The 24,714-nt window shown below is 40.1% G+C and overlaps 1 protein-coding gene across 1 annotated transcript in view; it reads right to left on the minus strand.

Annotated features, from left to right (window-relative positions):
* The window catches only part of SPRED2 (sprouty related EVH1 domain containing 2), a 165,475-nt gene extending 150,210 nt beyond the window's left edge, over window positions 1–15,265 (minus strand). The window contains exon 1 of the mRNA XM_051975399.1: window positions 14,446–15,265. Coding sequence (XP_051831359.1) covers window positions 14,446–14,471 — 26 coding nt within the window. The 5' untranslated portion in view covers window positions 14,472–15,265. The remainder of the gene's footprint in view (window positions 1–14,445) is intronic.
* Window positions 15,266–24,714: the final 9,449 nt, after the last annotated feature.

A 24,714-nucleotide genomic window follows, 5' to 3' on the forward strand; every position in this document is an offset into this window, starting at 1 on the left:
ATATGTGCTTCTGTGATCTGGAGTAAGTCACCTTCCAACCATTTCACAATCTTCCTCTTGGTTATTTCCTCCTATCTCTAGGCTAGGCATTTTCATTGCTTCCCATGCTTGAAATGCTTTCCCCCTCCTCATCTTTATCTCCAGGATTCTCTGGTTTTCTTCAAATCTCAGTTAAAATCCTACCTTATGCAAGAAGTCTATTCCAGCCCTTGTAAATGCTAGTGTTCTGCCTCTGATTAACTATGATGTGCCTTGTTTGTGCAAGGTTGCTTATATGTTGTCTTCCCCATTAAGACTGTGAGCTCCTTAAAAGCAAGGATACCTTTTACATTTCTTTGTATCCCTAGTGTTTAGTACAGTGCCTGGCACATAGCAGATGAGTAATAAAGACTTATTGACTTAACATCTCAGTACAATAGGCAATTTTCTAAGACTCTTAAGTGGCATAAAAGGTAGAAACTGAGTATCTTTATCCAGATATTCTTTACACCAAAGACATCACAAGTTCAATCCCCATTCTATACACTCCACTTCAGAGAAAATATGTAACATTTTGGAAATGTTTCTATCAAAAATTGTTTCAATTATTTGGGGATTAATTTAACCCTTTTAAAGTTCTGTAGAAGTGGTGACAATATATTCTCAACAATCCATTGCTTGTGAAGGACAAGCTTTGACAGCATCTTGGTCAAGTGAAATAAAATTCAAGGACCACCCATCACCAAAGTGGCCACATAGGATTGAATTCTTACAGACTCTGTTGAAGGACTTAGATCATCTCTGATGGCAAGAATCCCAAAGAAATCACAGAATCTTTAAGGCAATTTTCATTTTGGGGGCAAATGCTAGCTAGAAAAGTCCCATACACTCGACTCATTCCTTGTTACTACCTCTGCAAAATAAACAAGGTGTCACCATATAAATATAAAATATAAACACTCATATAAATACTTTTCTATTAAGTTGCAAGTATCATATTTTCCTTAGTTGCCCATTAAGGTAGAATACCAGGTAATGCTGCACTTCATTCTGGCTACTGATTTTTTCCTTACTACGGTCGAGTTTTTCTTCTATTTAAAGTCATATTGACCAGTGGTCAAGAAAAAGCCAGGGCCTGAATCCTCAATGACGGAGAGTTATCTGTATACCTCTGGAATAATGGTTTGTGTTAACTTAAACCATCATCACATGGATTTAGAACCAGTAGCATTTGAAAAAGTCCCTCTCACATTAAGACAACTCCCTCAAAATGATTCAAAAATCTTGACTTTTTCATCCCTCTAATGGGATCAGGCTTCTCTCCTTCCCTTTCTTGAGTAAAGCTGATATATAATTTTTATTCAAGTAAACAATTTGTGTGCTAGGCATAATACAGTAATACAAACAAAGAAAAAATACATAATTTCTGCCTTCAAAGGAGGGATAGTCTTTGTTGGAAGTCTGTTTCACGCATATGTTTTATTAATTAGCAAGACTATGAAATGTGTCTTAAGATTTCTGAGAATAAGAAATCAATGAAGATTACAGAAATCACTTCCTTTAGGAGGTGAACCTTAAAGTTCAGGTAATCTTTGGATAGGTGAAAGTCTGGAGGAAAGGCAATGTAAGTCAGGTGAAAGGCATTGTAGGTAGGGGGTAAGGCAAAGAGTAGAAAAAATGGTACAGTCCAAGATCACAATTTCTAATTTGAAGAAAAGTTCAAATTCCAGCTCCTGGAAAATCTTTCAACTATCTGAACCTCAAACACATTGTTTCATAGGATCAAAAATTTAGAACTGGGGATCAGCTAGATGGCTTCAGTGGATAAAGCATTGTCTCTGAAATTAGAAGGACCCGATTTTGAATCCAGCCTAGCTACTACTTTCTAGCTGTGTGACCCTGGGCAAGTCATCACCCAATTGCTTCAGGGGAAAAAAAAAGAATGGTTTTTAAATTGAGCTAGATGGTACTTAAGAAATCTAGTCCAATCCCTGCATTGGACCAAAGGAAAAAAATAAGACAAAGAGATTAAATGACTTGCTGATTATAATAATTAGGTAGGTGTTTTCAGAAGGGATTTTGAATCCTGATCTTCCTGTCTCTAATTCAGTTCTCTGTTCACTAAATCTCAATGACTCTTAGTAAACCAAAAGATTCCTGAGTTCTTTCCCACATCTAAAACACAAAATGTGATTTAGATCCTGTGAATTTAGAAAAATCCTGAATTCACATAACATTTCTGGACTGGATGTAATTATTAACAGCGTATAATAATTGTGAAGATGCTTTCAAAAATGACTCATCCTTTACCAGATTAAAAAAAAAGGAAATATTTTATTTTGTGAAGGAAAATATAGAAATATTGGCTTCAGTATTACATATACCCTTTAAGTGGTAGGGAGAATACTTACTATGATATTACTCATTTTAGAATAATGTTTTAAATGGCTTAGTCAAATTGGATCAAAATTTCAAAAACCATATTCATATCTGTATTGTTTCTTCATTTACAAATACTAAAAAAGAAAAATAGTAAAGCTATTTTTTTTCTGTCACTTTCAAAACAAATACTTAACTATTCAATTTGAAATGGAAGAAAAATATATTGAGAGCTGAAAGAGACTGCAGGGTCATCAATTATCATCCTCTTTTTATAAAATTTTTAACAGTAAAGGAAACTGGGGCCCATCAAAATTAAATAAATTGTCCCAGTTAAATAGGAAGTAAGTGGCAAAAGCAAGGATCCTTTTAAAAAATTCTTAATAAATTTAAGAAATCATTAAGCATTCTGTACCTTGCTACTAAATCATATCTCTTGGAAACAAGCATTGTTCTGATTGTTCCAAAAGTAAGGGGAAAAAAAAGGAGTGAGCAGCCATAAAAGTTCATGCAATAAAACAATTTGGGGCAGCTAGGTGACACAATAGATAGGCTATTGGCCTCAGGCATTTATTAGCTGAGTGATCCTGAGCAAGACCCAAAAGGAAAGAAACTATTCTATCCCTTTATGAGAAGTTGTTAGAACATGTTAAAGCTTCCATATACACATGTTCTGTCAACAATCTTCAAGAGATGAATGTTCAATTTATTAACGATGTATAAACAAGATTCCAGTATAATCATTCCTATTGTAGTTTTATCTTCTTGGTTTCCCTGCAATATTAACATTTTTCTAGTTAATATCACATTTTGAAGTATTGATTCTACTTTATAATTTAGAGGAGAAACCTACAAGAATAAATTAGTGAGTTAGCATAGGATTTACCCCCTTCGCCTCAAAAAAAGAAAAAAACAAAAACTTTTACAATATTCATTTCTTCATATCAGAGATACTGTGTTCTCACATTAAGTCCAGTAATGTTCCCGTGCACAGAATACTGAACTGAAAACCAAACACTGATGTTTTCAGTCCTGGAAAGTCATCCATTTTGTTAGAAATAGGACAGGCTACTATGCAACAATTTTTCCATGCATCCATACAGCACTGTGTGGAAAGGGCTTTGGATTTGGGGCCTTTGTGTGACTTGGTAAATCATCTAAACTCACTGGGTCTCAATCTCATCCATTAAATTGGATGATTCAACCCCTTCCAGCTCAGGAATCTATGATCCATAATCGCTAGGATAGGATAATTTGTGATGAAAGACTTCTATGATCCCTTTATTGCCTACAGAAAAGTTCCAGAAAATAACCAAGGTTATGCATGATATTAGCTAACCTGGTTCAAGTGGTAGTTAAAAAAAAAAAAATCAAATGACTAACTTAAAAAGAAAGACGTTTTATTATTTGAAGCATTAAAGCTGTTTATCAACTTATCATGTTGGACATGCTATTACCAAAAGTGAAGGAGAATAAAAGAAGGTATATATGACCAAAACATTTTGTAGACCAATCATCCAGTGAGAAAAAAATCCTCCATGTTCCTCTGGGATCCATCCAATGTCAAGATCTCTAAAGCAGGAGTTTTCAACATTTTTTGTGTGGGTCATGGACCTTTTTGTTAGGCTGTTGTGAGACTCTAATAAGATCATTTCTGTAAAAGCTTCTGACTCAACTAAATCACCTTCTCCTATTTGATACTCTCTTCTCTCCAGGTTTCTGAGATTCTACTCTCTCCTGGTTCTCCTCCTACATATCAGTCCTCTCCTCAGTTTCCCTTGCCTGGATCATCATCCAGGTCATTCAAACCCTCTAATCATAGGTGTTTCACAGTGCTGTCTTGGGTCCTCTTCCCTTTTCCTTCTATACTACTTCAATGGGAATTTTATCAGTTCCCAAGGATTTTAATATCATCTCTATGCTAAAGACTCACAAATCTACCACTCCAGCCCCAAATTCCCCCTTGACTTTCAGTTTCACAACTCAATGTCTTTCAGATAAGTTACATTGGATGTCCAATAAACATCTTAAACTCAATATATCCAAAAGTTTTTTATCATTACTTTTTCCCCAAACAAACATATCACTATGTGGGCACTATTATCCTCCCAGTCCTTCAGGCTCACAACCAAAGTATGATGTGCTCCTCTTTATTGTCTCTCTCATTTCCCAAATTCAGTCAGCAGCAAAGATCTACTGATTTCACCCTTTCAGTCCCTCTTAAATACACTCTTTCTCTCCTGACACTGCCACCACCCTGGTGTAGGCTATCATGACCTCATATGTAGACTATTGCAATGGTTCTTGCATACTCCAGTCCATCTGACATTCAGCTGCCAAAGTGATTTTCTTGAAATGCAGGTCCAACCCACACTTCCCCTCAATGATCTCCAGTGGCACCTCTAAGATCAAATACAAAATCCTCTACTTAGCATTCAAAGGCATGCATAACTTAGTAACTCTTCCCTACTTTCTAGTATTGTTATACCTTCCAGTTGTTTGATCCAACAATATTGGTCTCTCACTGTTCCTCAATAAGACATCTCATCTCTCAGGACTAGCTGTCCTTCCTAGGATGTTCTCCCTCCCCATCTTTACCACCTGGTTTCCCTGGCTTCCTTTCAATTCCCAATTTCACTTTCTACCAGAAGTCTTTTCCAACCTCTCTTAATTCTAGTGCCTTCCCTTTGTTTATTATTTCCTTTTACAGTTTGTACATATTTGTGTGCTTGTTCTCTTTCTGCCTCCCCTTTGACTTGTGGGCTGGGATTTTGCCTCTTTTTGTGTTCCTAGTGCTTAGCTCAAGCGTGTCTGACTCTTTGTGACCTCTTGGACCATAGCACACTAGGACCTGTGCTGACTACCTCCCAAGATGTCTGCAAGTTCATGTTTGTTGCCTACATGACACTATCTATCTGTCTCATCCTCTGCTATTCTCTTCTTTTGCCTTCAGTGTTTCCCAGCACCAGTCTTTTTCCAACCAGTCTTGTCCTCTTGTTACATGACCAAAATATTTAAGCTTCAGCTTCAGTATTTGTCTTTTCAATGAAACCTGGGACATGATAGGTGCTAAAGAAATTCCTTTCTCTTCTTGCCCCTAAAAAGAAGGCCCCACCAATTTCCATGCTGTATTCCTTAGGAAAAAAAAGTTAACATGTCATATAAAGCACAGTCGTCAGACTTGTTCGATTAGGATACTTCAGGGTTGTATCTTTCTCTCTCTCAACTATCCCAAAACGGCTTCAGGAATTTAGGCAAGTTATATACTCTTCATTCCTCAGTTTTCTCAATTCAAAAGACTGGTCAATGCCCACAGTCCCCTGTTTTATTTCATGGTTAATAGAACGAGTATTTCAATTTCGGACAGTCAACCTTACTGCAACCAACTACTATGCAGTGAATCTTATGGAGAAGGTATTGGCGATAGCAGGGGAAAGAGAGAGAGAGACAAGGATGATGAACTCTAAACAGGATATTCCCTCAGATCTTGGAGACAAGGTCAGTAAACTCGTATCCATGTGATGCCAAAATAAGAATATAAATGGAATGACTTGCCAGAAGTATCCCACTGGAAGAGATGATTTAAGGCCTCTTAAATGGAGAACACACCAAAAAAGAAATTTTCAGAATGCAAGGAAAAGGCAGACCGTGGTATCTGACAGATAAAGAACATGTACTTTTATGGTCTCCAGTATCCATACAGATCAGCAAGCAAGTGGCTCTATTCACAAAAACCTGCATTTTTCTCATCTATAAAATGAACTGGAAAAGTAAATGACAAACCACATTAGTGTCTTTGCAAGACAAGTCCAAATGGGGTCTGAAATGACTGAGCAACAACACCACATAGGGAAAAACAACTAATTCTCCAAGCTCCCTCCCTCAAGATCATAAAATTCTCTTGGGTCTGACTTTCTACTCACCAACCAATCTTCTGACTTTTAAATTCAGTTTCCCAACTGCCCTGATGCCGCCTGAAAGTACTGTTATAAATCAGTAAATGGGTATTCTGTTTGGCATGTCAGACAGTTTCTCATTAAAAAGGTCTACATACAATTTTCTGGAGCCTGATAACTTCTATATACCCATGTTGCTCTCCTACTCAATAAGCTCTACGGGTTTCCTACTGTTCTTGATAAAGAAAGGAAGAAAACAAGTATTTATTAAGCCCCTTACAATGTGCCAAGAACTGTGCTAAGGTAGAGGAATGTAAATAGAAGCAAAAAGGACAGTCCCAGCATTCAAAGAACTTATATTCTAATGAGAGAAAGACAATACACAAAAAGGAGCTGAAAAGTGGGGATATGGACTTATTCTGGCGGTATGAAGTCAGAAATAGGGCAGGGAGAAGAATGAAGATAGGTCAGTCTCAATCTACAAAAAGGAGGCTACAGGAAAATTTTTTCAATAAGAAAAGAGAAACTAGCCTCTGGGGGATATTCCATAGTGAATACATTAAGAAGGCACTGAGAAAAGCCAGAATATCAATAATAGAGGGATCATGATATTTAAGTCCAGATGAAGAAAAAACCATACACTCCTTTGTTTAACTTTTACAGCCTTTCACGACCTGGCTCCAACCTATCTTCCCAGTCTTACTATATACTGCTCCCTACATCTCCCTTGCATTCACTTTGTAATCCAGCTTTCTCTTCCTCACATACTATATCCACCTGCTGTGCTTCAGTCCTGGAAAGTATTCTCTCCTCACCAATGCTTCATAGAATCTTTCCCTTTCTTGGGAGGAAATTCTAGTCACTTTTTACATGGAGTTTTTTCCTGGTTTCCCCAAAGTGATTAGTACTCTCCCTCCCAAACTACCTTATATTTTATTATATTGTACTGATCATTTTTATTCTGTATCTACTTATATATGTACTTGTTGTATTCTCTTGCTGAATGTAAACTCACTGAGTATAAGCAAGTATTTGTATCCTAAGTACTTACTTGGGATACAGCACACAGTAGGTACTTAATAAATGCATGCTGATTTATAAATTCATTGACTAAATTTACAAAATGAAGTCTAATCCTTGACCCAAGGAGGCTTGAAGTCCAGAATGGACCCAAGGTGACATCTTAGGTTTGAGCAGCCAGTTAATCTGCTTCAATGAACTTTATGATGAAATAGTAATGAAATTTATAATAAATCCAAGACAAAGCCTTACTAACTCAACTATATCAAGATTTTATATCTTATAAGTTTTAAGACCTATACTCTATATGCAGTGATAACTAATTCTGATTTTTCCCATCAACCTTCAAGATTCAAATTCTTTTAAAAAATGTATTAACTGTCTAGTGTGTGTGTGTGTGTGTGTGTGTGTGTGTGTGTGTGTGTGTGTGTATGGAGCAAAGGTGTCAAATTCAAATAAAACAAGATCCCTGATTGCTGCATCTTGACTTAGGAAACCATAAATGAATATTACCTATGTTGTACTTGTACTTTAAAATTTTCCCAATTATATTTTAATCTGCCCACTGAGAATTTTTCACTATGTCGTTTGATGCTTCTATTATATAGCACAGCTCTAGGTGCGTAGAAAATACAAAATTTTGACAAAAGCCAATCCATACCCTCAAAAAAACTTCCAGATGGGATGTGACTAAATTATCAAGGATTATCATAAAATTCTCAAAAACAAAAATAAATTGATAGTTTGATGGTGAGCTCCCTATTCTTCCCTCTTTCTTCTCTCCTGTATTATCTCTCCTTCCCTCTTTTATCAGATGAAGAGGTAAACTTCCTTGTTAAAGTGAACCCTTCAACATGTACCCTTGAGATCATCCCAATTCTGTTTTCTCCAACAGATTGTTCTCATTATCATCCTCATTTTCTTGATAATTTTCAATTTTTTTCCTGTCTACTGGCTGATTCCTTATGACCCACATCTCCCTATGCTTAAAAAAAAAAGGTTAACTTGCTCCTACAATTTCCATTAACTATCATCCTATATTTCCTCTTCTTGTGTAAATTCTTTCAGAAAGCCTTCTAAACTGGCTCTCATTATCTCTCCTCTCTCTTCTAAAATCACTGCTGTGTATCCAACCTTATCATTCAACTGAAACTGAAATTCTATCCCATTACCAAAAGATCTCATAAATGCCAACCTTACTGATCTTTTCTCAATTCTTAGCCTTCTTGACCTTTCTGTCTTTGATACTGTCAATCACCCTCTTCCCCTGAATACTTTCTTCCTTCAGTGGTTTGTGACATTGTTCTCTCTTTATTATTCTCTCATCTTCTTAATCGATCTTTCTTGGTCTCTTTTGCTGGATCTTCAGCCAGGTCATGCCAATTAATCATGGGTGTCCCCCAAGGTTCTGTTCTGGGTCCTCTTCTCCTTAGTGATCTCATCAGTTCCCATGTGTATAATTATTATCATTACATAGATTGTTCCAAGACCTATATTACCAACCCTTATATCTTTCTTAAACTTCAGTCTCAAATGAACAATTGTTTTCTAGACATTTCCAGCTGGATTTCCTGTAAACACTGCAACCTGGCCAAATAAGAACTTATGTACAAACCCTCAAACTCTCCATTCATCTGAACTTCCTTGTAAATATTGAATTCACCAATCTCTTGATACTCAAATATTCTAGTCATTAAATCAACACCTTGGGGGTCATCTTTGACTGCTCAATCTCATCTCACATATCCAACCTGTTGCCAAGTTTTGACATAATCTACCTTCATAACATCTACTATATATATCCTATTTTCTCCACTGCCACAGCCACTAATGTAATTGTGGTCCTCATCATTTCATGTCTGGCCTATTACAATATTCTTCTGGGTTGGTCTCCCTATCTTTATAGCTTTCCCCACTCCATTTCATCTACCACTGTGATTTCCTAAAAGGCAGGTATGATCATATCATCCCATGTCATTCCCCACTCTAATTGTATATACTTCAGATTACATCCAGGATAAAATTCTTTTTGCCATTTAAAGTCCCTTACAAGCTGAGTCTTTTCAGTCTTTTTACACTTTATTCCTCTTCACATACTCTATAGTATAATGACACCAGTATACTTGCAATGTCCATGCGTTTTTGTAGCTCTCTCTCATGCCTTAGAATGCTCTCCTTCATTTCCGACTAACAGCTTTCCCAAAGACACATCATGTGTATATATAGATACACATATATGCATGTATGTATGTATGTATACACACACATATATCTTTTACTTAAAGTTTTTTTTTTTTTTGCATTTTTATCTTCATCATTAAAATGCATATATACTCCTTGAGGACAAGAATTTTAAAGCTTAATATAATGCCTGGCACATAAGTGTTCCATAAATGAATGGGCAGCTATGTAGTACAGTGCATACAATGCCAGGCTGAAATCTGGAAGGCTCATCTTGAGTTCAAATTTGGCCTTAGACACTTACTTTCTACGTTGCACTTCACTTTCTTTGCCTTACTTACTTCATCTGTAAAATGAGCTGAAGAAGGAAATGGCAAACTACTTCAGTATCTTTGCCAAGAAAATCTGAAAAGAGATTATGAAGACAACAACAACAAAAAGTTTTAGGGATCTTTTAGGGGGTGGGTAAATCAAAATGGGAAAAGCCATTGCATCATTGCCTCATCTCGGTTCCATCTTACTATTTTTGATAATTTAGCACTATGCATTTGCTGTTGATATTGTGGGTTTAAAGAATTTTTTAAAACAATTGTTTTCACAAAGAGAAACCCTTTGAACCTTCACCTTCCTTCTTTTCCTCCAAGGAAGGTTCACACGAATGAGGATAAACTTCCAAAACCATCCCAAGAAAAAATAAGTTCCAGAAAATGGTAACTAGGAAACTGAATAAGTTTCCTTTATACTCCTGAATCAGATTGCTTTCCCAACAGGATATCATTTTGTTTTTATTGTTGTTATTTGAACCCTTAGCTTATTCACAGCATCATCAAATAAACTTACAGGCCAAAATTTTCATTATGGAGTTAAACAATTATTTTTATCCATCCTTTTAACCTTCTTCACTTAATGCATAACTGAGCTAACAGTAGTCTTTTGATACTGGATAAAGAAACAATTTTATCTTTGCAATTTCTTTAAAAGTAATTCTGTCCCTGTTAGAAATGAATATTAGAGAGTTCACCTGAATACCTTATCTATATAAGATTTAAATGTGGAATATACTTTCTTGGGTGCACCTATTATATTTTGTTTGATTTTATAACAGATTACTAGAGATTTTTTAGTTATATTGAAGTTTAAGAAGCAACATAAATCCAAAATGTGCATTTTCTAATTCTAATCTTGAACCGTTCAACAATTTAATGTGCCAAAAAAATGAATTTGGAAATTATGTTAGCTTGGGAATATGTCCTCAGACCTCCAGCTTTAGGTCCTAATTGTTTGGGATCCTTTTAGCATACATTCTGTTCTATAACACGATATTTTATTAGTATAATTTAAAATAAAAAAAAAGACAGATTCAGGTGTAAGATTCACAGACATTTCCTCCCCCTATTGTATGTCAGCCATAAAAATTCAACTTCCTTTTTATTAACATTTCAAAGTCCATCTGAAAACAAAATAAAAACAAAAACTGAAATAGACTCTACCAGCAGTTAAGGCCAAACAAACCAGAAAAACCAATACAAGCTGGGACAAAATCCAAGCAAAGGATGTTTCCAGACGAACAGGTCAAAACTGTATCGTGTGATGTATAAATAGGACGAAAATCCTCATATTCCAACTAAGATAAGCCTCCCTTCCCAACATTAGACCCCCATTGTCTAAACAAAATAACAGATGGGGGGAAAGGAAAGAACAGGCTTCTTTGGGTGGAGCAATATTCATTCATTCATTCACCATTTTAAGAACTGCATTCGTACCTAACCTCCCTTCCTAATATCTGCTGTGGCTACACACACACACACACACACACACACACACACACACACACACACACACACACACAGCAAGTCCTGGTTTGGGGCTGGGGGAGCCAAATTAACATTCTTTCACCTGCCGCATGATGAGATTTCCCTCCCCCTTCAAATCATCCTGTCGCACAAAACTGAGTCACTTCCCTCCGCTTGGCTTTTCAGTCAATTCTTGGAGGACTGAGCCCTTTCCCTTGCCCCCCCCCCCCCACCTCGAAACTCCTCCCCGGGCAATATCTTTCACCTCATTTCTCTAATATCTCCCCATCCCCAGCCCCAATCGTTTAGTTCGAGTTCTGATTTTCTGTGGCTCGAAGACATGGAGGGAAAAAAAGGTGTAGGGAGAAAGGAGGTACCTAGGTTAATGGCAGCTCTGAATGAAAGATGCTGAAGGTTTGCACTGAATTTATGAATGTGTTGGGAGGGGGGGAGGAATCATGTGACAAAGGGTTCGTCTTATTCACAAAAAAAGGTGAGGTGGGAGGTGGGAGGGAGAGCTACTAAGTACCTAACAGCCATAGCCAGGCAACTGATTCCGGCCGGAGACCTAAAGACAGAGGAGCCCAGCACCCGAAAAGAGACCAGGAGACCCGGCCCCACCCCAGCCACACCGGCACAGGCAAATGCCTTGGGGGGGGGGGAGTGGAAGTGGGAGGGAAGTCAAATCAAAAGCAGTCACCTTAACACCGAGACTGATTGTCTGGAAATTGCACACTCCCACAGGACTTGGAATAATAATAGTAGTAATGATAATAAAGTGTCAGGGAAGGGGGAGGAGGAACTCGTAACAAATGATCTAAGCCTTCCTCCAGACTGCAGGCACCCAGACACAGCGCTACAGTATCATTCCTACCAAAGAACTCCGTCTGAGCCCCTACGGGTAAGTATCATTCCTCACATTCCCGGTTCTACCAGAGTGAGTGTGTGTGTCCCGCAGCGCCGCACCCCCTCCCCCTTTAGTCCATCCCGCACACTAGGGTCCACTTGCATGTGCGTGTGAACACTCAACCAAGACAGGCACAGAGGGCTCTCCATTAGCCCGATACACAGTTCTTTCTAACCCCCTCCTCAAAAGAACCTCTACCTCCATTTCTCCGAAATTGTTTAGGAAGTGGGGGGAGCAAGAGAGGAAGAGACAAGCACTGACCCACAGACAGACTGACACCCAGACACACACACATCCCCTAGGGGCTTTAATAAAATGCCGGCTGGCCAGGGCAGGGAGATCGTGTGTACAACAAATGCCACCCGCTGCTACCGCGGTGGAGCCCTCTTCCTCCCCTCTCTAGTGTGTTTTTTATGAATGAAAATGTGGTATGCAAATGAGAGCGATTCAAGAAAAAGAAATGGCGGATATTGGGCATCACCGGACTCCCGAAGAGCCACCAGAGGGGAGCTGTGAAGGCTTAAAAATAATGAAGTAACAACAAACGGAGGGCCGGAGGGAAACGATTGGAGAAAGAGGATGTGTGGGGGGTGGGGTGGGGAAGGTAAGGTAAAGGTGGTGTAAAGGCTTCCCTTTCCACAGCGAAAGGTATAGGGACCTTTGTGAGTCAGAGTTACTAAGGAGAAAAAAAAAGGGGAGGGAAGTGTTTCCCCCACCACTGTTCCGACCTTGGGGGGGGGGGGGAGTGGAAGTGGGAGGGAAGTCAAATCAAAAGCAGTCACCTTAACACCGAGACTGATTGTCTGGAAATTGCACACTCCCACAGGACTTGGAATAATAATAGTAGTAATGATAATAAAGTGTCAGGGAAGGGGGAGGGGAACTCGTAACAAATGATCTAAGCCTTCCTCCAGACTGCAGGCACCCAGACACAGCGCTACAGTATCATTCCTACCAAAGAACTCCGTCTGAGCCCCTACGGGTAAGTATCATTCCTCACATTCCCGGTTCTACCAGAGTGAGTGTGTGTGTCCCGCAGCGCCGCACCCCCTCCCCCTTTAGTCCATCCCGCACACTAGGGTCCACTTGCATGTGCGTGTGAACACTCAACCAAGACAGGCACAGAGGGCTCTCCATTAGCCCGATACACAGTTCTTTCTAACCCCCTCCTCAAAAGAACCTCTACCTCCATTTCTCCGAAATTGTTTAGGAAGTGGGGGGAGCAAGAGAGGAAGAGACAAGCACTGACCCACAGACAGACTGACACCCAGACACACACACATCCCCTAGGGGCTTTAATAAAATGCCGGCTGGCCAGGGCAGGGAGATCGTGTGTACAACAAATGCCACCCGCTGCTACCGCGGTGGAGCCCTCTTCCTCCCCTCTCTAGTGTGTTTTTTATGAATGAAAATGTGGTATGCAAATGAGAGCGATTCAAGAAAAAGAAATGGCGGATATTGGGCATCACCGGACTCCCGAAGAGCCACCAGAGGGGAGCTGTGAAGGCTTAAAAATAATGAAGTAACAACAAACGGAGGGCCGGAGGGAAACGATTGGAGAAAGAGGATGTGTGGGGGGTGGGGTGGGGAAGGTAAGGTAAAGGTGGTGTAAAGGCTTCCCTTTCCACAGCGAAAGGTATAGGGACCTTTGTGAGTCAGAGTTACTAAGGAGAAAAAAAAAGGGGAGGGAAGTGTTTCCCCCACCACTGTTCCGACCTTGGGGGGGGGGGGAGAGAGCAAAGAAAAAGCTTGACCCTCCTTTGCAAATCCTCTAGCTACTAACCCCTCCTTCCTTCTCTCTCTCTCTCTCTCTCTCTCTCTCTCTCTCTCTCTCTCTCTCTCTCTCTCTCTCTCTCTCTCTCTCTCTCTCTCTCTCTCTCTCTCTCTCTCTCTCTCTCTCTCTCTCCCCCCCCCTTCGTTATTAGACGGACAGTCTCCCACCACCTTATCAACACCACCCTTTTCTCCGTCCCGGGGCCAAAGGTGGAAGGGGGCTATTTCGTGTCCTCCACTCCTTTAACTATGTTTCATCGAATCATCCCTGCTCCAATCTCTTGGTAAAACCCTCCACTTCAACATTATCTGCGCTATCACGACCACCACCACCCCCTCATCAAAAGAGAAAAAAATCCCACACCAGAAATTCTCTAAGCTGGAGTCAATTCATCGACATCACAAACTTAACCCCATGAAGTTTCCCCCATCAGTGTTTCTCCTCCCTTTCCCCACGTTAGTTTCTCATGGAACCCCCTCTTTTACCCTCCTCTGCCCCCGAAATACAAAAACTTACTCGTCTGGGTGTGTTTCTTCGGTCATTTTCTTGTTCACCTAGATGAATGCCCCGCAGCGGGTAGCTCGGTTCCCTTCATCTTCCCATCCACCCACCCCCCCTTCCTCACATTTCGAGAGATCGCCTGATTTGGGAGGGGGGAGAAGAGGCGAGGAGACAGGAGAAAAGGGGTTGGGGATTACGGGGGCACAGTAGGGAGGGTGTGAATTAAAGTAGCCAGCAGCAAAGTGCTGAGGTTTTAGGTGGGGGGCAGGGAAAGAGTAAAGAGGAAAAGCAAAAGGGGGAGGCACAGAGAAAAGGGGAGCTGAAAAGAGAGTGGAAGACTCTACAGTCTGGTAGCAAAGAGGGAAAATGAAGCAAGAGGCTAGGAGGTTCCGAAGGAAGCAAGAAAGGTGCAGCTTCCAAGAGTGAGGGGACTGAGAAGAGATTTGGGTTAGGGGGGAGGGGGACGAAAAGAGGAGGAGGGGACGAAGACAAGAAAAACAAGCAGCCAAGGGAGAAGAGTGGAAGAGAACTGCTGTGGGGAGGAGAAGAGGGGAGGTGAAGGGGTCTGCCCAGAGTGAGGAGGGGGCTTGGGGTCCGGGGCGGGGGGTCGCCCCCAGGGTGGGAGAAGCTGGACCAATCACTGTCCCGGGGAGCGGTCCGCCGCGAGGGGAGGCGCGCCTAGGAGGCGGTGCTGGGCGCCCCGTCCGAGCCCCATCTCCCTACTCCTCCTCCGTTTTACTCCATATTGGATTCTCACCACCGCCAACAGGAGGAGGAAGTAGGGCGGAAGCGATGACGTCTTCCCAGCGGCCAGAGGTGGTGGAGTGCAAAAAGCTTCCTACTTGCGACCAAAAAAAAAAAAAAAAAAAAAAAAAAACAACCCGAGAGAGAAGGAAAAAAAAAGAAAGAAAAGAAAAAAAACTTTGTCCAGCCCCACTGGGCATGTCCGGCTTATTTCCCCCCCTCCCCACCTCTCCCTACTGGAGGAGCTGCGGAGTGGAGTTGTTTCTATTGGGGCTTTCTTAGTCTAGCCCCAACTCTCTCATGCTCCGGGTTTTAGCTGCCCCAGGGGTTGGGGAGGAGGAGGAGGCGGGAGCTGCACTGGGATTCATACACATCTGGCTCCTGTTCCCGGAGCCTGCTCCCGCAGCCAGCTCCAGCTCCCAAACCCTGGGATTAAATTAGGGGCTAAAGCGAGGGGGGCGGGGAGGGTCCCTAGAGAAATACTGAGGTAGGGGAGGGACAAATTAAGGTAAGGCGGGAGAAACTTGTGGGGATTCGGGGATCGGCAGAGTGGAGCCAACTTTACCTCGCCCCTCCTGCTTAGCATGAGGGCTCTCTGGATGTCCTTGCATTGCGCCCTCTAGGATTAAGGGGGAGGGGAGAAGAGTGACTAGTTTTGGAGGGCTCGGCAGCCGCATAGCACCAACAGGTTTTTGTTTGTTTCAAATTCTCCACTCGGATCTAAACGATGCACGGGCAGGCAGGTTGATCTAAAACGTTTGCATTTCTGCAGAAATTATAGGGATTGTTCGGTTTAAAGAGAGTCCCAAATATTGAGTTATTGTGTGTCTCTTGGAGAAAGAGAAGAGGATTTGTCGCCAGACTATGGAGAGGGAGCAAGGAAAGAGAAGTGACCCCAGACCTCTCTCCTTCCGCTCTCCATCACTAGTTGGCTGCTGAGAGGCAGAATGTTGTCATACACCCTGGTTATCAATGGAATGTGTTATAAAGGAACTAGTATTAATCTAGAAGTTCCAGGACCTAGGTTCTGGTCCAGTTCTGCCTTAAACTAGATATACGACCTAAATAAGTCACACTGGTAATGTTTCTACCTCTGGAAAATGAGACTGAACTAGATAATCTCTAAAAACACGAGATATAAGGAATAGAGTGCTGAATTTGGAGTCAAGAAGGTGTGGTAGAATGAAAAGAGAAATGGATCTCAAGTCCAGGTAGTAGACTGAATTCAAATCTTATTTCTCGCCCTGATCTGTGACTCATATAAATCTCTCTTGGGCCTTCATTTCCACACCTTCAAAATAAGCAGATTGGACTAGGTAGCCTTCAAAACTCCTTTCAATTCTCAATTCATTCCCTTCTAATCCGGGTTCAAATTCTGCCCCCAGCTCTTCTTTTTAACTATGTAACCAATGGGCAAGTCACTTAATTTCCTAAACCTTATTTTCTTGGTCAGTAAAATGAGAAGGGTAATGTATATAACTAATACAGTCACTTCTAATGCTAAATCTAGTATCCTACTTGCAGATAAAAATTATTTCTTCTAGAGGCAACCTTGAAGGTCTATTTTTCCAAATTATATCAGGTTTTTCTCCTTTTCTTCTTTCTTTTTTTCCTTCCCTTTCTTCATTCTCGCCCCTTCTCCCTTCCTTCCCTCTCCACTGCTATTCCATTTGTCTTTGTTTTTGGATGCCAGATGGATACCAGCCAAATATCTTCACCCTTAGGACAGGACAGAGAGAGAGAGAGAGAGAGAGAGAGAGTGTCCCTTGACCGGAGGGTGTGTTATTCATTTTTGCATCTTGCATAGATAGACCCTTGCAGTGTGTTGCTATGTGGATATAGAATATGCCAGTACAAAAGAAGTCAAACAGCTATTGTCCTGTCTTTAGGAGTAGGAGTTTGTAATCTAAGAGAGAAAAATACCAATTCCTTCTGAATATAAAGATAAATAATTCAATTAAATAAAAAATGATTTTAAAAAAGACAGCAAAACTAGAGGAAGGGAAAGTGGGAAGCTTCCACTGTGTGCCAGGTATTGTGCTAAGTTCTTTTTACAATTATTATTTCATTTGTTTCTCACAACAACCCTAGGAAGTAGGTGCTATTATTATTCCTATTTTACAGTTGAGGAAACTCAGGCAGAAGTTAAGTGACTTGTACAGAGTCAAACAGCAAGCATCTAGGGTGAAATTTGAACTCAGGTCTTCCTGACTCTTAAGTCCATTGTTCAATCCACAAAATAATTAGGTGCTTCAAGGCTAGATATTTGTATTGTATATTATGCAAATAAAAATAGGGCATTTGTAGGATAACTAACAAGGAGTAACTAATCAAGTTTAGCATTTATGTCATGTTTATCATACTTACCTCTGGCATTTATTAGATAGATTTAACATATAAAGCCCTGGAGGAAATTTCAAATAACGGAAAGAGTTTAGGATTAGGTTTCAGAATGCCTGAGTTCTAGGTCTAATTGATGTGTGAATTTAAGTCCTTTCAATAAGAATTTGCATAGGGCCTGTTAGATGGCACAGTGAATAGAGCACCTGCCCGTGAGTAAGAGGATTTGAGTTCAAATTCACCCTTAGACATTTAGCACTTCCTAGCTGTGTGACTCTGCAAGTCACTTACCCCGAGGTTGATTCAACAACAAAAACATTTGCCTGACAACTCAATGCAAGCTGGGATATATCCAAGTGGTTTTGTGTCTTGAATGGAACCTCTAGTTTAGTTGGGTATAAGATAGTAATAATTAGCATTTATATAGTACTCCATAAAGTTTGAAAAATGCTTTACAAATATTTCATTTTATACTGAGCTAAGTCCTATTAACTCCATTTTACAGATGAGGAAACTGAAGCACAAAGATGTTAAGGCTGTCAGGGTTACACACCTATAGTGTCTGAAAATAGATTTGAACTCAGAAATGCCCAACACCCCTCCCCCCAATCCAATATATCAATTGAGTTACCTAAACACAGATGACTATCAGCTGGCACAGTCTCTAGTACCTAATGGGATCTTAATGAGTGCCTGTTAATAGATTGGTTGGAATGTACCATATTGCCTAGGAGAACTACAGAGTTGCAAAGAAAAATGCTTTGAGAGGTCAATGAGGAAGATTTCTGTTTCTTAATCTATAAAATGGGAATAAAATATGCCCTATCTACCTCAGAGGGTTATGACAATCAAATGAGACTTATGAAAGTACCTTTCTGTAAGAATCGATTGTTATCTAACTATTATAAATAAAACTCTTCTGGGTTTCTGCCTTTCAGATTAGCTATCCTCCACAGTAAGGGAAAAAAAACCCACACCTTCAGCATTAAGGTATATACAGACAGAAAGAATGTATGATGGAGTATCAGGGAGACAAAGAGAAAGCTCACTCCTGTCCACTAGCTTGAGAATACTTTAGTAGATATATTTTGATTAAGTGATTTATGCAGGATCACATAAGGAGTTATCAGTGAAAGGATAGGAACTCAGATCTATCTCTAAATAACATATTTTATAAAATATAATGTGTAATATACATTATCTACCTAGGAATATGTAACTTGGCTGTACCTAGTTTCTAGATGGTTAATTTGTGGAAAGCCTGCATTAGCCATCCAGGCACTTAAATAAATACTTTTTAATGGAAAAGCACTTGCCAGTCCAAAGAAGGTAGTTCTAGATTTTCACACCCGCCCACACTATCAATGACTAACTCTTTGGTTTGGAACAAGTCATTTTAATCTCTCCAAACCTCCATTTTCCCATTGATTAAATAGAAATAACACCTACACCTAACCTCTCCTGTAGACATATTGTGAGGATAAATGAGATCCTATGACTGTGCTCTTAGATGTCAGAGAACTATGTAAACACAGTGAGACAAATATAGAGATGATTTTGTATCATATATTTGTGTCATCTTTACATGACTGAGGATTTAACGATAAAGCAAAAGAACAAAATGCTCTTTTCCCCTCATTTCAGTTAAAGGCCAGTTTCTCATTCCCAAGGTATAATTAGGAATCATTTCACCTGGGCCAAAAGCAGTTGGGTGGCTGGGGATGAAGTCCAAGGAAGGAACAACACAGATACTGACCACGATGCAGTCCCACCACTCCAGGTTGGTTGGATCATCCTGCAATGCAGACTTGCAGAAAGCCATTGGGGAGGACCCAAGGACAGTAGTCTGCAAACATTCCTTTTCCCCTCCCCCGCCCCACATGAGTGCCCTAGGCATGTTTGTTCAAGGCTAGCTAAAGCTCTGCCTGAGAACTAGCAAAACAAAAGGTACTAAATCTAAAATACGTGTGGGAGTCTAACCAAAGAACTGCTTTGGTGAGATGATTGGATTAATGCTCTTTAAAGTCTTTTTCAGGTCTAAAATAGTAGCTCAAAATAGGATCCTCTTCGAGTCAGGTTTTGCATCTCGACAACAGCTCCAGATGGGAGTGGAGTATATCAAGTGTGGGTTACCTACTCTTGTTTTACATTATTCTTTACTCTCGGCCTTAGCCCAGCATTGAGAAATTCCAGCTAGCCTTTCTATTCAGATTCAATCCTGAATCTCTCTGGTTCCTTCTCCTTCCCTCCGCCCTCTCCCTCAGCTACCGCCAAAACGTGGAACCCGGAATCCACTAGTTCCTAAACTAAACTCACAGAACAAGCTAACGCCGGGCATGCTCAGTAGACCCTCAGGTTTTGTTTCACAAGGGAGCTTCTGCTTCTCCCTCTTCCCTTTCCCACCCTCAGAACGCTTTTCTGAACGGGGGAAGACTTTTTGGTTATTTCTACAATTGTGCCTTTCGTCTAAATCTACCCCTGTGGCCTTCCTTTCTTCCCCACCACCAGCCAGCTGCGTGAGCGCCGTCCCGAGGGACGTGAATGGCAGGTTTCGTAGTGCGGGACCGCCAGAGAAGTCAAGCAAGTTCGAAATCCTGCCGAGAATCTAGTTGCAAAGGGTAGGGGCTGGAGGAGTGGGGGGCGGGAGGGGGAGGGGGCGCGGCATCGATTTCCGCTCGCTTAGCCGCTCCCCTCTTCCCCACCGCCCGGGGCTGCGGCTGCAGGAGCTGCTACTCGGAGTGCGTTCTCCCACCCCCACCCCCAGGGGTAGGGGAGACGGGAGAGGGCTGCTCGAAACCTCCCCAGCCGCCACTTCCACCTGGGTCAGCTAGATTGCCGCAGCTGCTCGCCCTGTCCTCACCTCACCCTCCATCCCTTCTCCTTTGGTATTTCTCAATGACAGGAGCGCCGAGGACATATCCGATGGGGCGGGCGCAATGATTAAAACAGAGAGCGAGTTTATCAGTTTCCTTCCGGTCTGCTCTAAAACCAAGCTGAAGGATCCCTTTCACGCACTTTGCTGCCTCTCCTCTGCTTGCGTTATTCTTCCACTCTTCCCCCCCCCCCAAAAAAAAAAAATAGAGAGAAAGAGAGAGAGAGCTGGGATTTGTCAAGACTTTGCAAATAAGCTTGATTGCAGATCTTCAGCAGCCAGGCCAGGTAGATCATTCATAACTCTGCAGCTAACCAAAGATCAGTTGACGAGGATGAAAACAAAAACTCATAGTGAACACTATGATGCAAACTGCAAACTGACCCAGCACACCGGAATGAGTCCTTCAGAGCCATTGAGACGTGCCGTGCTCACGATCTGGGTATGAATGGTTCGGGCTGAATTGCATAATGTGAATGGTATAAATAGCCAGCTGGTGGGTGAAGCTGGGTATTGTACCGTTATCTCGAAATACTTTATGTTTGGGTCCCTTCAAACCCAGGTCATTTTTTCCTTTCAACCGGATTGCTAGGATTGAAAATTCCAGTAAATGAAATATGTAAAACCTCCAGCAGAGCTACGAGCAAGTTCATGTAATATGAATGGAGCGATAACCTCCCTCTCCAACAATGCTCTGTGCCTGCCACTTCAGCTAGTTAGGAGGCTCAATGTCATTTAGGTATGAGGAGCTGGGGTTGGGGGGGGGGGGAGAAGAGAGGGACGGAAATGTGATAGGAAGGAACTGAATAAGATCAGAGATAACTGACAGCGCTGAGAATTTTTTTAAACCACATTTGGGCTGTTTGAGTTTCTGTTTACAAATATACACATTTGACCACGATTTTAAATTGACTTATGTAAAGGCTGCCTAATAGTGATACAGGCCCCCCACATTGGATCCTTTCTAACCCGAGCCCCCTCCTAACCAGGCATTCTTTCACATGAGCTTCCCTCACTTTCTGCAGATGTCTCTTAGGCCTTCTAAAAGGGGCCATGGTTGGATATTTGTGGGGATTTCAACTTGATTCTCCCACTATAAAATTATCCGCTGGGGAATAAAAGACTGTAGAGGAAATCTCATAATTCTTCTCAGTCTTTCTCCCTTTTTCTTTGTATTCGAAGTGGAAGAGACATATCAGACCTTTAAAGTGAAAGCAACATGCTCCTTAACATGTCAGAGGTGCTAAATATCTTCTTTACTATAGTGAATAATTATGATAGTAGAATCAAATTCGATTTAATAAATATGTATGTAGTTGTTAAAATGACATGTGCAGTGACATTACACCTTACTTCCTAAAAATGAAAGTACAGTTTTTCTCCTCTCTCCCTCCACTGCCAGTGTATACAAATACAAGGGCCACCCTCAGTCAACTTGTGAAGGGTTAAAGGGTTAAATCACCAATCTTACTCTTTCCCTCCAGCTAAATCAGCCACTGGAGGGAATGAAAGGAGGGAACATTTTAGTGCATTCACCCTGTTCCACAGATTGACTTTGCTATTAGCCATTTGCTGCTTGACCAAATAGTCGTGGAATTGTTTGGTACCTAAAATAAACTCTCTCCCTCCTTAGCCTCATTCTCCATTTTGGCAGCTTTAATTTAAGCGTAGTTCACATTAATTAAATCATTCTCCTTTTTTATGTCACACTGGCTTCTGAATTCATCTACTTTCACTTCTCAGTTTGCAATTTGTCAGAATGAAGATATCTAGGTGGCTTTTTTTTTTTTTTAAGAAACAAAAAAGCAACATATCCAATCATAGACAACCTAACAAATGATGGGAGCCAGTGTCCTGTCAAGTTCACCCACGTCATTGCCAATAGGATGAAATGTGTTGCAGTTTTAATATAGAATTCATTTATTATCTACCAAATGAAATCTTTCAAAAGTGGCATAAAAATATAGTCTGGAGTTTGTAAGGTTAGAAAAGGAGTTGGATTGATCAAGTAGTGAAAGTAAACAATGTGTCTTATAGACCACCTAACTAATCCTTTCCACAAACCCTACAGGCTACCTAACTCCAATCCCAGAACAATTCTCTCCCTCCGAGTCTCTGCCTCCTAGAATCTTTCAAGATGCAACTCAAAAACTACCTTTTATTTGAGAGCTTTCCTGATCCCCAAAGCGTTAGGGCCGTCCCCTGCCAAATCACTGTAAATCTGTTTTTAAAATATATTTATGTATGTTCATGTTGTCTACTCTTATAGAATGTAAGATCCTTGAGGGCAAGGGTTATTTTGCTTTTCTCTTGATATCCCCAGTGACTAACACAGTACTTGGCACATAGCAGGATTAATAAGTGTTTATTAATTGTAATTTTACTTCTTTGGGAGAAAGTTTTGGGAAGATTGGGGAAAAAGAGTACTTGAATTTAAGAAGTAAATTATGTAGATGACTTGGAGGGGTTTGGATTAGCAAATTTAAATTTAGAAAGAAAAGATCTGGCAAAATTTGGGAGAGACTGAAGAAAATTTAAAGAAAAACTTAAAACTGAAGAAAGAAAAATTAAAGAAAATTGGAAAAAAAATCCTCTCTAGGTCTAGACTTATGATAGATAAAATTGAGGACTATTAGAAAGATAGAAAAGAATTAATAAACATTAGGAAATGAGACCTGATTAAGTATACTAAAAAGGAGAAAGGCAAGACAAAGCAAGAAAAGCTAAGTATAACAAATAGAGACAAGTAAAATGATAAAATAGATTGGTGAGGGGGGCAAATTGTTTGTGATATGTTATAAATTCCATATATATAATTGGTATATTTTTTCTTTACATTATTTACAATTCTTCCTACATGCCGCACATCCTCCAATTTATAATAAAGAATTTCTAAAGACAAAAACAAAATTTAGCAAAAACTAATTAACACATTGAAAAACTTGAAACACCCACGGACTTCTTTACACAGGAAATGGGTAAGCCTAAGAAGTATCTTCTCCAGGACCAGGTTTATTTTTCATAATTGGCTAACATTCAGTTACCATTGTTTCACTGTAGCTTTTCTTTCTATTTACATCACATTAGTTTTCCTTTATATTGTTCTCCTAGCTTTGCTTACTTCCTTTTGTATCAGTTTGTTTAAGTCTTCAAGTGCTTCTCTATATTCACTATGTTTGTCATTTCTTCACAATATTATTCTATTACAACCATGTCGCACAATTTGTCTAATCATTCCTCAAATAATGATTATGAAGTTTGTTTGCTGTCACAAAAAGTGCTGGTATCAATATTTTGTTGTATGGTAAGCTTTTTTTTTTTTTTTTTTTGTCAGTAACTTCTGTCTAATAGAAGAATCTTTAGAGAGAAAAGTATGTAAATCTTAGTAACTTTATTTTCTTTTTTTCTTTTTCTTTCTTTTCTTTCTGTTTTTTTTTTTTTTTTTTTTTTGGTTGTTGTTTTGTTTTGTTTTTTGCTGAGGCAATTGGGGTTAAGTGACTTGTCCAGGGTCATACAGCTAGGAAGTGTTAAGTGTCTGAGGTCAGATTTGAATTCATGTTCTCCTGACTTCAAGGCTGGTGCTCTGTCCACTGCACCAACTTAGCTGCTCTCTAGAAACTTTATTTTCATAATTCCAAATAGCTTTTACAAATAATTTTATTAATTCATAGCTTCAGCAATCATTCATTAGTCTGCGTATCTTTCTTTTTTTTTTATCTTCCTCTGTCTTAAACTTTTTTAATTTTAACTTAAATGTAAAACAAAAGGAGATTGAAAATATTTTTTATTATAACTTTTTATTGACAGAACATATGCATGGGTAATTTTTTACAATATTATCCCTTGCACTCACTTCTATTCCAATTATTCTCTTCCCTCCCTCTACTCCTCCCCTAGATGACAAGCTGTCTTATACATGTTAAATATGTTATAGTATATCCTAGATGCAATATATGTGTGCAGAGCCGAACAGTTCTCTTGTTGCACAGGGAGAATTGGATTCAGAAGGTATAAATAACCCGGGGAAGAAAAGCAAAAATGCAAACAGTTCATACTAATTTCTCAGTGTTCCTTTTCTGGGTGTAGCTGCTTCTGTCCACCATTTGGAACTGAATTAGATCTTCTCTTTGTCTAAAATATCCACTTCTATCAGAATACATCCTCATACAGTATTGTTGTTGAAGTATATAATGATCTCCTGGTTCTGCTCATTTCACTCAGCATCAGTTCATGTAAGTCTTTCCAAACCTCTCTGTAGTCATCCTGCTGGTCATTTCTTACAGAACAATAATATTCCATAACATTCATATATCACAATTTACCCAACC

The sequence above is a fragment of the Antechinus flavipes genome, chromosome 2, assembly GCF_016432865.1.
Source record: "Antechinus flavipes isolate AdamAnt ecotype Samford, QLD, Australia chromosome 2, AdamAnt_v2, whole genome shotgun sequence".
Classification (NCBI taxonomy): domain Eukaryota; kingdom Metazoa; phylum Chordata; class Mammalia; order Dasyuromorphia; family Dasyuridae; genus Antechinus; species Antechinus flavipes.